Here is an 18852-nt window from a genome sequence, read left to right as displayed (position 1 = left end):
TAGTATAGCGTTTCTTGTTTTTTTGTGATACAGCAATAAAATAATGTTAGGACACAGAACAACTATGCAAACCTTTGGGACATCCGGTGTAAGATCACAGGATTTAAAAAGTGCCACTATGAAGTTGGACATCCTATGACTGAGGCTAACAGGAAAGCAGACCAGGGATGGAGAGAAAACAGCTGCAAAGTCCAAATAAACACATCAACGCGGGTGAGCCCGAGGAAGGACACGGAGAGGCTGACTTAGGGTCTCAGTCTAGTTGACAGCAACTGTTGGTCACTTACGGATGGTGTGAAATAGGTTCCATAAAACATGAACACTTCTGGTTAGATGCACAATTCTTCTAGACTGTCAGAGTGAGGATATTAGACAACCATACATAGCTGGAGGTCTGAGACCTTACAGCCATTACCTGACCTAGACAACATAGCACCAGCTAACTCAGAACCTTGAGATCTGTTGAACTATACAACCCCCTTCAGAAAAGTGATGTGAAGACCAGTGAGATGTCTCAGAGGGTAAAAGCGCTTGCTACACAAGCATGAAGACCCCAGTTTGATCCTCTGAACCCATGTAAAGAAAGCTGGATGTGGTGATGGCCATCCATAAGGTCAGTGTTCCTAAAGCATGATGGGAAGCAGAGACAGAACTCCCTAGATGATCAGAGGTGGATTAGCCTGGAGCACATATCATAGCACAAGCAAGATGAGCCCTGGCTTAAGAAGGCAGAAGGAGAGAACCAAGTCCAAATGGTGTCCTCTGACCACCACACGTGGTCACTCCACACAGACACTACCTTCTCTCCCTCCTACACATACACACATAATTTCTATACTGGCATCGTTCTCTGCTTCTCTCCAAATCGGTCCTCATTCCATAATTCTCATGGGTTAAAGAGGAGGGCAAACTGGCCCATTCTTTAATGAATAAACTGGGATTGAATGTCTGTAGAGAGCAAACAGAGGCCAAAGCTGTACTGACGGCATTGCAATCACAGTCCAATCCTTTGCTCATTTCCAGAAGCATTCGGCTATGACCTCAGCCAGGCTTGACAAGGACCAGACATGCCCGGCACCTGCATGGTGAGACAGGCCAGGGCTATGCTGATGACAAGGACCCCCACAAACAATGATTCTTTTTCAAGGTCCCTGGTTGCTGGGCAACGATTCAGACTTCCATTAACAGGTGATATCACATCCTGAGTGACACCACACAAGGATGTGAGTAGTCGATTCTTCCTGCTGGGAGGCAGCCAGGCACCAAAGAGCCCACACAATGGCCAATGCTGGCTTCCACTGGATATTGAGATTTTATTATTCCCTAATTGGCCAGAAAGACTTTTAAAATAGGAACAAGAAAAATAGGACAGAAGAAAGCAAAGGCTTAACAAGTGGGTATAAGCTAGGAGACGGCAGGCTAGCAATGAGCCTTCACTGTCACACAGGGAAGCATGTGACTTTGTCTTTTTGTGCCCTCACAGAAATTCCTGAGCAGAGGGCAATTATTTAAAATAAAATATTATTTAGTTTGCATGCGTGTGTGTGTGTGTGTGTGTGTGTAGGTCAAAGGACAATTTCCAGGAGTTCGTTCTATCCTGGGGAGTGAACTTGGGTCATCTGGTTGGGTGGCAAATGCCTTTCCTCACTGAGCCATTTTGCTAGACTGAGATAATTTTTTTATTCGTTTATAATTTTTGATCTATAAAATGGTTATTTAATATCACCACTTGTTATGTAAAACAATGAAATATTACAGAAAAAGAAACATGGTATGATTTGATACTAGCTGTTTCCCAGAGCTGTTATGCATTTACTATGAAAGGACTTAAAAGATATACAATTAGGCATGTTCTATGACACCAAAATCTTTATGGGAAAAAAATGTGCCAAGCTCAGGTAGGGGAGGAGCGCTCCAGACCCTTCCCTTGTTGAGGAGCTCCTGGCAGTTAATAGCTGCAGGGGAAGGAGAATCATTCTTCTTTCTTTTACATGTGTGGGCACTGGAAGATCTCCCATGCTGCAGTAGATGGCTCCCACACCCAAACTCATTTGGCTAGCACTACTTGGACTTGGTTGGTTACTAAAAAAACAGTTGGGTGGAGGCTGTGTTTGTGGGGAGACTTGGAGGATGGAAACAGAGGCATAGATATGATCATGTTTTATGGTGTAAGACAAAAAAAAAAAAAACCACCCACGTGTCAAAACAAGACAAGTTAATGAATAATATGCTTTCTGATCACTCTGATGATGGACTCAAGAAAGGGCATATATTGTATTCATCAAGACAGTAGGCAGTAATTTTGTTTGTTATATGCAGGTATTAAACCAGACGACAAGACTCGAGTTGCAGCTTCTCCAACATTCTATTTCTACCAACAAACTGGAAAAGCAGATTTTGGACCAGACCAGTGAAATAAACAAACTACAAGATAAGAACAGGTAATAATACTATAAAATACTTCAGATTCAGAACTGTACCCTTTCTAGATACACAGTCTACCCATGACAATAAGCATAGTATTCCCAAATGATAGATTTCTGCCTGGAACATATGTGGGCCAGAGGCTTTGAGAACAAGAGGCAAGGAGAATTCAGAGAAAATTTCTGAACTGACCCCAAACTTCTCTTCTCATTAGTCCTGAATATTGTTTTTTCATTCTGGCCCTTTAAAGACGCTGGAAGCAATATTCCAAATTGCCTCAACATTATGCAGTTTGATCTACACAAAATACTAGTGGGGTTGTGAAGTAATGAAGTAACACTGTCTGAGGGCTTTAACATCAACTTCATCACACTTCTTGGCCTTTGGGGGATTCTCACTATGTAATCCTAGCTTGTCTGACACTTATCATGCAGACCAGGCTAGCCTTGGACTCAGAGATATACCTGCGGCTAGGGCTGGGATTAAAGGCATACACTGTCATGCCTGGTGGGGACCTTGTTTCTTGCAAGATGAAGCACACTAAGAAAGTTGGAAGACAGCATCCGTTTCAGTGTGTAATACTTTCTTTTTAAAACTTACGGCGAGGGCCAGCGAGATGGCTCAGCAGGAAAAAGTGCTTGCCAGACAAACCTGACAACTTGAGTTCAATTCCCAGACCCACATAAAGGTGGAAGGAGAGAGTCACCTCCACAAGGCTGTCCGAGGACCTCCATATGCCACAGTGGCACGCATCCACTGCCTCCCCGCTTGCTCACTTGCTCGCTCTCACGCACACACCAGTAAACACGTTAGTAAGCGTATGATGAAGTAAAAGGAAAACTTAATGTGCAATATAATTGTGTCAATAATTAAATACTTAAAAATCTCAATATAATCTATACAAGTGCACACTGTTTTCATATGTTTTTTTTCTATTGGGGGGACACCAGGGAGTAGTTTTACAAAGTATGTGGTGCTTACTTCCCTATTTTCAATCTGACATGGAGAATGGTCCCAACAGCACGTCTCACTCTTTATCTAGAGAAGGGGATGACCACGGGCTCACATCATCCTCAGTGTTAACCAAAATCGAAGCTGCCGTTCTTTTTTTCTGTTCTCTGTGCAACCAGGTTTACCCTAGCTTTTACTCATGAGCTTGAAAAGCAAATAGATTTTTTCCTTGCTGGAACAGTTTTCTTTCCTATTTAAAATTTCCCTACTGCACAGTAAGAAAAGAGAGCTTGAGACGCTGAGACGTTACAGTCTTAGCTTCCCTTGGCAAGGCTCCTGTGGATGCTGGTGAGAACTCTTGCCTGCTTTAAACACACCACCTCTCAGAAAGGTGGCATTGCTCAGTTTGTTGAACACACTCTGGTACTGATGACTGCTTCTTCCAAGGCTTCAAAATCAGGTCAATATGTCCACAATGCCACCCAGTGTCTTCTCTGTAAACTCCCCCATCATTCAGGATGCACAGGGGAATGGATCTATAATCCACTTTGGATCCCAAAATCCATCAATATGGAAGTCCCTTATATAAGATGGGACAGTTATTACCCCATTATCTTCGTAATCCTCCTAATGCTGCTTATAGATAATACCTAGCACGATGTAACAACTGTACTCACAATTATGCTGTATTATCTAGTGAGTAACAAAAAGAGGGGGTGTACAAGTTTAGCATGGGTGCACTCCCCAATAATTTCAATCCCAGAGTGGTTGAATCCATAGACTCAAAGCCTGTGGCTATGAAGGGTTAACTGTATTTGCCATCAGTGTTTGCCTCTTTTCTAGACAAGTTCAGCTCTTGTTCCTTATTTTATATCCACTGTTGGAATAAACTTTGCACACAAACGCAGCTGCTCAGAGAGCTGCTTTGAAAGACCCAGAAACTTGCACTGTATTTTAAAATCCACTTCAGGATTTGGTGAGATTTCCTCGTAAATCGACGCTCTTTACTATAGAGAACAGTGTTCCCAAACCCGATGCAGCAATCACGATGTAGCTTGCTGTGGTTTCTAATAATTCTTGCTTAAATAATCTCTTGTACTCCACCCCTTGTTTAAGTCCTTCACCTTTCCCCCACTTTACATGACCTGGGTCAAGAAATAATGTACCTTTTCAATAACTGAAGTCATTTCATGAGTTTCTGACCAGTCTTGGAGTTTCTCCATAAAAGCACCTTGCCACACAGACCCAACAAAGTGAAAAGTTTCTAGGACTTGCACCAACAATGCTTCCCAACGTCGGCTGTTAAAAATCTACCCAAGGGGGCTCTGTGTTGGAGCTGCCTTCCCAGGCACGGGTACACAAAGGTTGATTGACCATAAAAACCCGTCAGTAACAAGAGCCACAAGGAAAGAACAAGCGGATCTTACAAGCTGCAGAAATCGTCTTCTCTTTTGTTACAAATATGGGATGGAATAATAAAGTTTCCTCATCAAAAACGTCATGAAATTTCCTTGATGACGTTAGATCTCTTGATGGGTGTTTCCTGCCTTCAATTCTGACCAGTGTAAGATTTTTAAAAAATATGATTGGAAAAAATATGTGGTGTTTCACATTCTAAGAATGACTTTTCAATCATCTTCCAAAATTTCTTCAAAGTGGAATTGCTTTCTTTATAGATTCAAGCAAAACCAAAAATACTTATCAGGGTCAACATGTCTCCCCAGATCAACACTACTGCACCTTTAGATTCACCAGCCGAAGTGAAATCTACTGTGCATTCTTTATTTTATCTTTCTCTTTTATTCTAATAATGACTAACTTGGGCTGTGTTGACAGTGCAGTTAACATACTCGGTCGGCCATGAGGCAGGTAGCCACTGATTCTGCATGGGTACAGAGAAGCCACAGTTTCCAGTTAGGTCCTCCCATCTTCCGTTCATCTCACTGGCAATAGCAGCTGCCACAGGCCTTTTCTGCAGGGCTCTGTTTCTGGAAGGAGTTCATAATCTTGACTTCCTAGCATTTACGTAATCCTACGCACTCGGAATTGTTTTCTCTAGTTTAATATTACAGGAATAATTTCCAGTTAAAAATTAGTATACTCTTAACTGAACCTATGAGTGGTAATGCGTCTTGATAAATTAAGATTAGAAATAACTATAAAACCATTAATAAAACTTTTTGGACTTACATGGCATAACTTCATCAAGCAATTTTTAAGGGGTTTGCTCAGGTGTTGAGAACCACGTACATGAGATAGGCTGGCAAAATTTCCCAAAGGAAGGGGTCCACATTAAAAACCAAAACCAAAACCAAAACAGGCAAGCAAACAAAGGAACAAGGAGTTTAGAGAAAGAAAGATCTGCATTTGAATTGGGTGTCATCAGCCACCTGGGAGTGTTTGTGGGCATGTGATTTATTGTGTCTACATTTTATTTTTGTTCAGTTTACTCCTTGAACATGAGACGATAATGTTGATACTGGTATAACATTTACTAAGTGTCAACTATCAGTCTGTTTATACTTTTACACGCACATATTCCTCAGATCAGCCTCTCTCAGTGGGTGATATTAGCCCATTTTACAGATGAGGGAACCAATGCGCAACTGAATAAGTCACTTAAACTCATGAGGTCAGAGTGCCAGGATTTAAACCTGAGTATAATATTCGCCTCTATCATAGAAGAATATTTGCTACAAGGTACTCAGAGAGTTGGTGCTGTTATTATGATTAATATTAAAATGAAAATAGTTTAGGAGAAAGGTAACACATGACCTGAAGGTCTAATTCAAACTCCCTGCTCTCATGAAAAGCACTCTTGTAAGCATGGCTTGAAATAATGCCACCTTCCTGTGACCTTGTAGCAGGTAGTGTTTGTGACACTCACGGTCTATTGCTGAGGCCCAGTGTATTCTTGCACAGATAAGACTGTGAGGTTCACACACATACACACATGTACACATACATCTAAACAGTTTACCTTGGCAATTTGAAAGATTTCTCTGGGCTGTGAGAAATCTTCCCACTTAAAAAAAGGTTTTCTAAAGATTTCTTTATTTTTATATGCATGAGTTTTTGCCTGCATGTAGGTATGTGCACTATGTGCATGCCTGATGCCTGTGAAGGTCAGGAGAGGACACCAGATCCCCTAGAACTAGAATTATGGAAGGCAGCTATGCTTACCACTATACATCCAGAAAATGGAGTTATAGGTAGTGGCGAGCCACCACAGGGTTGCTGGAAACAGAACCAGGTCTTCAACAAGAGCAGCTAGTGTGTCTAACCACTGAGCATCTCTCCAGCTCCCTACTTTATATTGTATTTTAACCAAATACCACCAAACAGAAGTCCAAGAAACAGAAAGACTTATTAGCTTTGGAAATGACACGATTTTATCAAGCACTTGGCTGGCAAGGTCCCGAGGCATCTGGAAGTCCCTGCACTTACAAACACCTTCCCTATAAGCTTCCTAGAAAAGCGAGTGCTGGACATGGAGGACAAGCACAGTGTGCAGCTGCAGTCCATGAAAGAGCAGAAGGATCAGCTCCAGGTGCTCGTGTCCAAGCAGAGCTCAGTCATCGAGGAGCTGGAGAAGAAGCTGGTGACCGCCACGGTGAACAACTCAGTCCTTCAGAAGCAGCAGCATGACCTGATGGAGACGGTCAACAGCCTGCTGACCATGATGTCAACGCCCAACTGTGAGTAGAGCTCCTCACTCCCCATGACTTCTGGTCAGTGACCTCTCAAAACTCCAACATGATCTCTCCTAGGTATTTCATCCAGGAGTACAAGACCCTCAGCAGAGGCCCAGCACAAAGGAGGAGGCAGAGACCAGAGGAGGACGTATATTATACTAATTATCAGGAAGCACAAACCCCAAACAGTTTGTGTGTATGTGTGCATGTTCATGTGTGTGCATGTTCATTGGCACATGCATACATGTATGTCTAAACCAGTGGTCTCAACCTTCCTAATGCTGTGTCCCTTTAGTACAGTTCCTCATGGTGTGGTGACCCCTGACCATAAAATTATTTTTGTTGCTGCTTCATAACTAATTTTGCTGTTATGAATCATAATGTAAATATGTGTTTTCTGATGGTCTCGGATGACTCCTGTGAAAGAGTTGTTTGACGCTCAAAGGGGTTGTGACCCACAGGTTGAGAACTGCTGGTCTAGATGCTGGAAGACAACCTCTGATATCATTCCTCAGGTGCTCTTCATTCTGTCTTTAGAGACAGTCTCCCACAGGGACCTGGAGCACAGGGTAGGCTAGGCTCACCGGCCAGGGAGTCGCAGGGATCTCCTCATGTCCACCTCCCCAGCACTGAGATTAAGGTGTGCTGCCATGTCTGGCTTTGCTTTGGACGTGCGTTCTAGAGCTCAAACCCAAGTCCTCATTCCTGCCACGGTAAGCCTTTAGCGACAGCTACCGCTCCAACCCACAAAGATAGTTCTGATTCAAGGCTGCAAGGCTCTCCTCTTGAGTTAGTTCCCTCATCAGTTGAACGAAGGAGGCTGGCAAGCTATTAAGCCATAGTGAATCTTCCTTTCTTTGGCTTTCAAATGGGCAAATCGCCCTGGGCCCAGAGGAAGGCTAGAGACACAAGTGAGAGCCATCACCCCCGTCACTGGTGCACGGTGGGTACCAAGGCGGCACCAGCTCCTGTCTCTGTCCATGCCCTAAACATATTTAGCCTCCTTCACTGCCATTCTTACTTGTTAGATTCTTTTACTTACTGGGGGGTGAGGGGTGGGAGAGGGAGGAAAAGAGAATCTTCAGCCATTAAAGATGGAATGTACCATCTCTGTGGTGTTTTTGTGTAGGATTTTTTTTTTTCCTAACTGAATTGGACTTTATTCATACTGTGATTTATTTCACACTGTCCCCTCAGCTGGTGCTTGACAGGTAGAAATGGCGGGTGGGGGAAGAATGGGAAGAAGAAGCAACAATGGCAGAATTAAAATCTGAAGGAATTTCATAAGCCTACAAGGTTTAGACTTAAAGAATTTAAACACGTAGATAAATAGGCATTGTCTATTTATCTACGTGTTTAAAAGTGCAGACTATGATGTCACATCTACTGAACACCCAAAGGACACTAAGTATGCCCATTCAATACTGGATGTATGTGCGGATGTGGGGCCTGTGGAGGCACGGATGTGTGCGCGCATGTGCAGGCAGGGAGAGGTCTAGAGAAGATGCTGAGTCCTGCTCCAGCACTCTCTGCCGCCTTCTCCTGAGACAGGGTCTCTCTCACCGAACCAGAGCTAGGCTGGCGGCTAACGAGCTATCGAAATCCTCCCGTCCCCTGTCCCCAAGAACTGGGTTACAGGTGTGTGCTGCCACACTGGGAATTTTTATATGGGTGCTAGGATCTGAACTCTGGTCCTCAGCCTTGCTCAGCACATACTCTGACCTAACACGGAGCCCCCTCTTGGCCCTCCATTTAATACTCTAAGAAAGATTAAAGACTTAGCCTCAGACATACAACCAACGGCCAGTGTGTACATTCTAACTGCAGTAGGACAGCCAAGGGGACCTGGGGGTGCTGGTGGAGGGAGTGCTGTGCTAGATGCTCTCCCCTTTGTTCTTTCACAATGCTTGCTCAAGTCTAGTCAAGAAGGGGAGTTTTTACAAAGGAGTGGCTTATTACAGCTCATTATGAAGTACTCACGTTCCACACATTTGATCTTAAAAGGGAGGAAGAAGTTGGCAAGATGGCTCAGTGGGTAAAGGCGCTTGCCTCCTAAAACCTATGTTAGATCCCTGGGACTGTCACGGTGGAAGGAGAACTGACTGCTGAAGATTGTCCTCTGACTGCCATACCTACACCATGGGACATGTGTGTGCACACATATGTGTACACACACACACACACAAATAAGTAAATATATTTAAGCTATTTGTGCTAATTTTCCAAAATGACAGGAAAACGTGCTTCAGGAGTAACTCCGGGGCAAGCACAGTCTGCCTCGCTTACTTGAGAACAAATGACTAGGTCTTGCATAACAGGCTTCTCTCCATTCACAAACCCCATTTAATTGCTCCACTGTTTTTAAACACAGCTAAGGGCTCTGGTGTTGCCCCTAAAGAGGAGCAAACCACCTTCAGAGACTGCGCCGAAGTCTTCAAGTCAGGAATCACCACCAGTGGCATCTACACGCTAACCTTTCCCAACTCCACAGAGGAGATCAAGGTAAGGAAGGCTGCCCTATGAAGGCTGTGGGGGCTCCCCTGCATCACTGCAAAGGCCAAGGAACCCCTGCGCATCCATGCCTCGTGCCCTTCCCAGGCACACACTGAGGGCTCTGCTGCTGCTGAGTACAGAGCACGGATGCTGAGCATATGGTCTGTAGCTCCATCTCCTTCCACAAGCACATCCTGCTGAAAGGATGTGCACACTCAGGTGCCTGACCCCCACTCCCAGGTGCTGGCATCATCTCATTAATTTTAATGAATATATCTTCTCCAAACTGAAGTTGGATTAACCAGAGTTTGTCTTTTAATCACTTCCCCAAGCAATAGTTGCATTCCATTTTGGAGGGTGCTCACTGAGAACACACCTAATACAACTGTTCAGAAGGGACTAATTTGCACACACACACTCCTTGTCATATAAACTGTAGAAAGATGTGCACTTAGCAGCTAGAGTTTAATAAAGTCAGTCACTTTTTCTGAGGCAGAGGATGCCTTGAGCCCAGAAGTTCAAGACTAGCTGGATAACGGAGACCTTCTCTAGACACAATCCCAAACATAAACACGTTTAGTGCTTTGAAAGATTGCTTTGACGCTCCTGGCTATTTTTTTTTTTACACTGCATGTGGGCTGAGCAGAGCACACATCAGCAGCACATTTAGCATCAGTCCTGCTTCACGCCAGGGTGCTGCCAGCTTCACCCTGGGGACTGCTGTTGCCATATGGAGTTGCTCACAGGGTCCCCAGGAAGCTCAGGGCTCCACAGCTCATAGCAGAAGACTATGACCCCATTCAGTGCAGCCCAGAAGACCTGAGCACACTGCCCAAGGGTGCAATTCTTTTTCCTCTCAAATGGGGGAGTTCAGTTCAGTATCTGTTCTATCTGTAGAAAGTAGACAACAGCCCATGTCCAGCAGGGCATGTTAACACACAGGCAGACCAGGCTATCCACAAGCAGCCTGGCTTACGGAGGCACCCTGCAGAAGTCCTGGGAGACTGTATTTCAGAAAATCACTTCCTGTTGCTTCTCTAGAGGTCTGATGAGGTAGAATGACATTGCATAAGAATCAGTGTGAAGGGCTGTGTGAATGCTGGACAGCTGGATATGCTCCACGTTGACAGGTATGGCTGCATCTAAAAGCAAGAGCAGCTATGCCCTGAGCCAACATGTGCTCATGGGATGAGCAGAAGTGCATGGGATGCTGTGTCAAAATAGAAATTTCAGAGGCTCCTGGAAGTAGTATCTTTTTGAACTCAGTATTATCTTCAGAATTTAACATGCTATCAAAGAAAAATACAAGCATTTACGTGTTTAAAGATGTGGAATTTGAAACAGTAATATGCACTTTGATTATGAATTAAAAAATAAATACTGTGCTATTTAGGATAATATTTTCCAAAGAAATCTCTCTAATTCATTCATGCTGCTTTAAACCAACCTTGAAAATCAGTTAATGTCCCTGGTGGCCTAGAAGCGGAGCATTGGGAGGAGGAGAAAAACTGTACAGCTTGCTGCAGATGAAAAACCAGTAACCTCAGGCTGAGGGTCTCCACCGTCTCTGCTATGCAGCTTGCAAGACAGTTCTTTGCATTCTGGTGTCTGCCACCAGATGCCTGCATGTTCTTGGCCTGGCAATAAGGGAGGCAGGAGCACCCAGAATGCACCGAGGCTATGAGCACACGGTGAACACTCTCAGAACTACACTGTCACACGTCACCCCGCTCTAGGGATGCTTTTCTGGGTTAGTGCCATTTCCTGCCCAACACCACGCTACCCTCAAAGTCTGACAGCCACAAAGATGCTTAGAGATAGATTGATAGTTCTTTTAGATAATCTCAGTAAAACTAAACCCATTTACACAGCAGGGGACAGTAAGCTTTCACAACCTCAATTTCTTTTCTAAAATGCCTGGTCTATGGGTGGTGGGACGATGGCTTAGGGGGTAAAATGACTGCCACGCAAGGCTGGTGACCTGACTGTGGTTCCTGGGTCACAAGATGGAAGGAGACAGTCAACTCGCCAAAGTCATCCTCTGACTTCCACCTGCATGCTTCCCCTTCTCACACAGACACACATAGAGAGACAGACAGACAGACAGACAGATGCACACACACAAAGATTTAAAAAATTAAAATAACTGGGCTGCATTGCATTGTTACCTCTAAACTTCCTTCCAGACTTGGTGTTCTATAAATGACAATGTGATTTTGTGTGACTAACCTGTCACCCCACCTTGCACGGTGTGACAGTCAAAGCAGAGCGCCAGATAGGGCGCTGGGAAAAATAATACACAGAGCCTGCACAAGAGGTCACAGCAGGCAGGGTCATCAAATTAGGAGGAAATAATGCTCACACCAACTTTACATTTGATTAGTTTAACTAATTTAAGTGGTTAGTAAAGGTCACATTTATATTAGGTTTTCACGTATGTAAGACATACACGTTGCGAAAGGGCGCCCGTGAGAAGCACAAGCACGCACTTTGCTAGTTAGGAGCACAATCGTTTCCTTCCCCAGATTTCTCAGGCTATGACTCCTCATGCTTATGGACGTCTGCTATTTATTCCCTTCACCAAGGCCTGAAGCTGGAGCACAGCACTTAACTCAAGCATTACTTGCTGAAAAGCTTCAGGCTTTGGGTCCTCGTGCCAGGCCCAGGCACGCAAATCAAAAGCACTAAGTGCCTCCAGGTTTGTTGTGACGGAAGCAGGCCTGCTCTGGACTGAGTGCCGCGGCTGCCTTTCAGATCTTGGTCTGATCCTTGCCATTAATTTCCCTGAGCATCTCCCGGCTATGTGAATACTCTACTAGAATACTATCTCTTTTTTTGCAAATTCACAACCCAGTGAACCATGATTCTCTGTTTTCCACAAATGCTTTGTTCTTCATTTCTTAAAAATCTGGACAAAGTATTAAGAGAATGTTCTAGTAATTTTGTCATGGTCACTAATGGAGTCAAAGACAAGGAAAACATGGTTCATGTAATTTATTTATGTGCTAGCAGTGACCCTCGAAGTTGGGAGCCTTGCTTCTGACTCCCACAAGGCAAACTTGTCCTCTAAACAGGAAAAAGCGTGCCTTAAATATCGTCAAGCAACTACCTCCATTGTAATCACTTTGACACCAAGGAATCAGATAGTATTAGAACAAGGGTGGGCTCACTAAAACATTTCTTCCCATCTACCAACACGACACTTAGGATGCTGGGGAGTTAGTTAACTTCTGTGCATAACCACTGGGTCCTTACTCTAGTGGAGCTTGTTCAGTCAGTGTGCTAAGTGCAGTTGTAAGGAGACATATTGATGGAACGGTGCAGCACTGGTCAGCTGGTTGATCATAGGCAAACAGACCAAGGACTCCTCATGAACCGACTGCAGTGTGGATCTGGCTAAAGGACTTCTTCTTGTCTATTGACAAAGGGCTCAAGTTTCTCTGCTTTGGGCACCATGGTGTCACGGAAAAGATAGGACACAGGAATTAAGGAGGCCGTGTTCAAATTCTATTCACCACTATGAGCTGAGTGACTGACCACATGAATCAGCATTAAATCAGCCGTTTCAAGAGTTCACAGTGGTGGTGAGATGGCAAGCGATTCGTGGGAAATATCTGACAACTTGCATGCAAGAGAGTCCAACAATGGTGGTTAACGAACAAAAGTGCCATCAGTGCATGGTGACAACCAGGGGCTCCTTCAGCAAACTCATTTACGTATTTGTATAATTTCGCTGAGGAAATAATCTTACAAGTAAATAAAATTTTGTTTCACCCCACGTGCCTTTCTAAACACCCGTCAGTGGGGAAGGGGGCATGAGCCCAGGATCTTCATGAAGAGGTAGAAGAGTGCTGGAGAGGTGTCTACACAGAGCAGCCTCTTAATGGTCTCAAAGTCCGTGAGCAATTGAGGCGAACAACAAGGCGGACGGCATGGCTTCCTTGAGGTCTGGTTCCTTGTAGGCAATTTGAAGAAAGAGGATGAGAGGGTCTCATGACTCCTTTAGCTCTCTTCCCTAGGATCCTGACTCACAAATACAGAACAGCTATATTTAGGCTAATCCTGCCAAAATGGTCTTCCTTAGTCTCCAAAGACCATGGCACTTAACAAAAGAAGAATATTCATAACTGGTTGTGAACCTTAATATTCCTACCATGTGTGCTGTAGGGAAATTATCTTATTTTCTGGAAAACGTTTTTTTGGGGGGTTATGACTATAATCTTATAATTGAAAAGTATTTATGTAATCTTATTTTCAAGGGTTTTTAATTATACAATAAAACTCCAGCTGAGTTGAAATTAAGCATGCAAGTCCAAAGAATTTTGTGTTCTGGACAAAATTTTGTAAGACCACTGAGGCAGTTTAAAAGCAGAAATAAAATACTGGGGAAAATGCCACAGGCAGCAAGGGACGTGTGCAGAAGCCTAAACTCAGACCCCGGTGTCAGAGCTGCCTAGCCAAGCTGGGTCACATGGTACTGGCACTCCAGAACCCCGAGTCCTTCATGGGCAGGAATGTCCCAATACACTGGCTTTTACTGCACACAATGGGAGCCCAACAGCTCCAAAGCATGAAAACGTGACGAGCGTTTGGTACCTTGTGGTAACAAAGTGCTAACTCTACAGCGTGGACGCAGCCAGCAGTGAAGGTAGTCAATGCTGTGAAGACAGTCTGTGGCTTTCTACGCGTTAAAGATGTGGGGTTTGAGAATCTGTCAGTCTCCCAATCACAGGGAACCATTCAAAACAACTATGGGGCAGGACTCTTTAGCCAGAGCACACGATGATCAGGAAGTCCAGTTTGTACTAGGGTGTCATGTGATTCTACTGCTTGTAGATCATCACTATGTACACTCTAAAAATATGACAACAATTTACTCCACAAGTTATCACAAAGCTCCCTTGGAACACGTCATCACTACAAAGGCCTGGGTCACCAATGTCTAGCATGCAATGACTGTGTGTTTTTCCCTGCAGGCCTACTGTGATATGGACATGACTGGAGGTGGGTGGACAGTTATCCAACACCGGGAAGATGGTTCTGTTGACTTCCAGAGAACATGGAAAGAATATAAAGAGGTAAGGAAGTGTGCTAAAACACCTTGAAGAAATGCCTTCCTTTAGAAAAATTAATTTCCCAACACCTTCAGAACTTTAAACACAAATTCAGAACTGACCAATGGCTTCTGAAGAAGTTATTTATAATTCAGCCCTTTGTGCCCAGCATTTCTGTCTCTCTCAGAAAAACGCTGCAATCAAAGTAATTCAAATACAATACAGAGCACCCTGGGCAAGCTGCTCTGTTGTGAGGCTCCGATGGCATAAATGTCACTATTACAGGTATGGCTCACGGTACCTAGGTGGGTTTAGCTATTACAATTATATCTCTGCTAGTAGCCATGCCAGTGGCTTTAAATATTCTAACAGTAATTTTCTTCTGAGAACAGCTCAGTTCCTTAAACTTAACTTTTTAAAAGTTTATTTTTATGTGCATTGGCGTTTTGCCTGAATGTATGTCTATGTGAGGGAGTCAGAAACCCTGGAACTGGAGTTACAGACAGGTGTGAGCTGCCATGTGGGTGCTGGGAATTGAACCTGGGTGCTCTTAACCACTGAGCCATCTCTTCAGCCTTAAATGTGACTTTTTTTTTTTTTTGGTTTTTCGAGACAGGGTTTCTCTGTGTAGCTTTGCGCCTTTCCTGGAACTCACTTGGTAGCCCAGGCTGGCCTTGAACTCACAAAGATCCGCCTGGCTCTGCCTCCCGAGTGCTGGGATTAAAGGCGTGCGCCACCACCGCCCGGCTTAAACGTGACTTTTTAAAATCTAGTTCCTGAGCTGGGGTCATGACCCATGCATAAAATGCTTGCTGTGCAAGTGTGGTGACCTGAGTGTGAATCCCCAGAACTCAGAGAGAGCCAGACATGGTGACTCTTGTCTGTGATCCTGTGACAAAACGAGAGACAAAGACAAGTGACACCCCAGAACCTTGGGGTCCAGCTAGCTTTACATATGCAGTGGTGAAGGAGAAACCCAAGGTGATGGTGACTTCCATAAGCACACTGTGCTACATATTCACCCACTCTCCCTCTGCTTCTCTGTTTCTCTCTTTCAAAATTAATTAAACTTTCCTGTGTGTATGACCTTAACGTTTCTACTAGGGAGTACCGTCTGCTGACTGCATAAGCTGATAGATTCCAAACACAAGCAACAACCAGTAACTAAGTGAACTGCTCTTGGTTGCAGGGGTTCGGGAGCCCTCTGGGAGAGTACTGGCTGGGGAACGAGTTTGTCTCACAGCTGACCAATCGGCATCGCTATGTGCTTAAGATACAGCTGAAGGACTGGGAAGGCAATGAGGCACACTCACTGTATGAGCACTTTTACCTCTCCAGTGAAGAATTCAATTATAGGTAAGTAGGCTGGCTGTCACTGAGAACATCGAAGGACCTTTCTGGGTAGTTACTCCAGAGACTAAGAGCCACGTTCATCGGAACAAGATCCAAATTGCTCCATATTGACTGCTGTTTCTTAGAGGCACCTCAAACATCTCTAGTTTTAAAATTTTAGCTTTCGCTGGTGATATAACTCAATAGTGTAGCACTTGTCTAGCATGGGCAAGACCCCTAATTCAGTCCCTGGGACTGCAAGGTAAGTAGACAGATGATCGGTAGACCAACAGATACACAGAGGGTAGATATCTAACAGTGGTCAAACAACGTACAGGAAACCGCGAGGGCAGTTTTGCACCTGCTGCTTTCCTGTGTGTGCGCTAAGAGGAGACGCTGTGTGGCAGACAGCGTGCAATTCAGAGTCCCCTGTAGAATTAGTGTACATGAGATATTCCTTTGATACATATTGTGTGTAACAGCAGACAGACACCTGGAGACATACTGTTTTCAAAGGTGTTAAGTTAGCCCATTTTTTTTGAAGTTTAAACAGTTAGTTGTTTAATTTCAAATTAGGAAACACAAAGCACACTTGAGTCACAGTACCCCCTTAGCTTTTGGTTCATCCGCACCCATCTGATGACAGTGACACACATGTTCCATGAGCGTGGGCAACCCTGACAACACATTCTTTGGCTGTAAAGCACAGTTAGGAGGAGAACAGCAAGGACTTGGCTTTCTGTGGGGATGATCAGAGCCACGCATGAGGTTCTGGAGTCAGTGTGTACAGTGTGTTCTCAAATCCAAGTTCCACAAGGGTGTTGGGCAGGAAGGGTGGGCTGGAAGCACCAAAGAAACAGGTCTGGGTACAGCTGAGCACAGGCATCCAAAGAAGGTGGGCACCTGGTGCCTGTGTCCACAGAGCACAGGGTAAATTACTGAAGCCACAGAGAGCAAGTGACGCACAAGAGGCGCTCCACAGACAAAGCCATGGCCCACTGGGCCACCTCCATTGCAGCGGCGCCCAAGCCCTGGGGAGAGGAAGCTTGACTGCGACATCCTTGGCTGGTGTCCTACTGGAGGTCACAGTGGACAGCACAGGGAAGCCAGCTCAGAGTCTGGTGCCTGACCTGAGAGCTAAGTGCTGCCCAGAACAGTCTGCATTTTACAGACAGTGGGTGAGGATTCAGAAGCTGTTTTCAAAACAGACAAGGCCTGATGTGACTTTGGAAGAGCTGGGGAGGCACTCAGTGAAGTTCCCGCATAGACCGGGCTTCTCTGGAGGGGAGGATGAATGGGAGGAGAGGCACCGTCCCAGCCCCCAGAAGGTCCCACCTGACTCCAGAGCCCAGAAGTCACTGGATTCCGAGACACAAGTGGTCTTCATTGTGCTATCTCCAAGCTAAATATTTTCTTAACTGGCAGCAGTCAGGAATCTACAATAGAGGAATTAATTTTTTTTAAAGAAGAAAGAAACACAGAAATGAAGAATTAGCCTGTTTATATTAGGAGATTTTACTAAATGGGTCAGCACCCTTCCACACTGACATTATAAAAATATCTTAAGCCGAGGTTCCTTTGGAAATGCAAACATATTTTGAATATGCTGTTTGAAAAGAAAACCCACTGGTTTTTGAGACTAAATTTATTTGGAAATGTAAAACAAATACTCCATAACAACTTGCTACAGTAATCAGCAGGGTGGTAGTATGGGAAGTGGAATGTGATACAACTGAGTGACTGATGCTAGAGACCTGACTGTGTTTCTTGCCAATGAGAAAAAGCAGAAAACTGAAAAGTGCGTAAGAAAGAGGTATGCAGCAACTGGACAGCTAGTTGGTCTGCCTGCCTGCCTGCCCCACAACACACACACACACACACACACACACACACACACACACACACACACACACACACACACACTCTGGATTCCTAAGACAGGGTCTCATGTAGCCCAAGCTGGTCTTGAACTTTCTATGTAGCCAAAGATGACCTCAAACCCCTAGACCTCCTGCCTCCACCTCTCAAATGCTGGGGTTATAGGCATGGGCACTGTCATGGCCAGCTCATGGATGTTCTTAATAACAGATCTGAAAGAATGTACTTTTATCCAGTAGGCCTCCAAAGGATCTAAAATTGAACAACCTTTCAAGTAGAGGCTAATAAAAATAGCTTTCTCTCTTATATTACTTGCCTTTGGGGGACACTTAATGAGTCCCCTGAGCATTGACCTTTCAAAGAAGACAAGAGACTGAAAATGAAGACAAGCCTGGGAGGGGGAGGTTGTCACGGGGGAGGGGAGGCTGGGGGGTAGCACATATCCAGCCTGCCTAGGCTTAAGGAGAAGGACCGGAAAGAAATAGGTTTCAGTTCCCAAACACGGAAGAGTGGCTGCCCCACACACTGCATCTGGTGTCCTGGGGCTACCATGAGCACTCACTGTGCATACCTGTGGCAGAGCCCTGGGCCGTGGTCCCTTCTCTCTGCCTGTCCCCACGAGATCCTGACAACTGAATCCCAAGGTGCTGGTTGGCAAGGGCAGAAGGTTTTACAAAGAGAAGCACATGTTGGGGCTCACAGGACACTCCCAGTCACCACTGCAGGGATTTCCCTTATGGTGTCTTGGCCCTCCTGTGTCTAGATCTCATCATGTCATGGGGATTCAGTATTCCAGTCTCCCAGAACTGGGCACCGGCATGCCAAGACACCAACATGACGTCCTCACAGCCACCTTATCATGTGAAAGCCAGCTCTGGCCTGTCTTGCATCCTCTGCCCACAGGCATTTTGTGACAGTGATGTAATAGTTTACAGACTTATATGTTCTAACTGGGCATGCTGTACATGTCTGTAAGTCCAACACTTGGGAGGCTGAGGCAGGTGGCCACCTGCTACAAGTTCAAG

General features: G+C 44.8%; 2 protein-coding genes across 3 annotated transcripts in view; one reads left to right on the top strand and one right to left on the bottom strand.

Moving 5' to 3' along the window:
* Nucleotides 1-18852, bottom strand: part of Mcph1 (microcephalin 1) — a 206050-nt gene that overhangs the window by 89226 nt on the left and 97972 nt on the right. The window lies entirely within an intron of this gene.
* Nucleotides 1-18852, top strand: part of Angpt2 (angiopoietin 2) — a 51350-nt gene that overhangs the window by 28356 nt on the left and 4142 nt on the right. Inside the window, exons 3-7 of the mRNA XM_052751776.1 lie at nucleotides 2320-2441; nucleotides 6841-7073; nucleotides 9442-9572; nucleotides 14540-14641; nucleotides 15807-15973. Coding sequence (XP_052607736.1) covers nucleotides 2320-2441; nucleotides 6841-7073; nucleotides 9442-9572; nucleotides 14540-14641; nucleotides 15807-15973 — 755 coding nt within the window. The remainder of the gene's footprint in view (nucleotides 1-2319; nucleotides 2442-6840; nucleotides 7074-9441; nucleotides 9573-14539; nucleotides 14642-15806; nucleotides 15974-18852) is intronic.

The sequence above is a fragment of the Peromyscus californicus genome, unplaced genomic scaffold (assembly GCF_007827085.1).
Source record: "Peromyscus californicus insignis strain IS unplaced genomic scaffold, ASM782708v3 Scaffold_23__1_contigs__length_62951481, whole genome shotgun sequence".
NCBI classification, from domain to species: domain Eukaryota; kingdom Metazoa; phylum Chordata; class Mammalia; order Rodentia; family Cricetidae; genus Peromyscus; species Peromyscus californicus.
The sequence above is the reverse complement of the archived record's forward strand: the minus strand, read 5'-3'. Positions and strand labels throughout refer to the sequence as shown.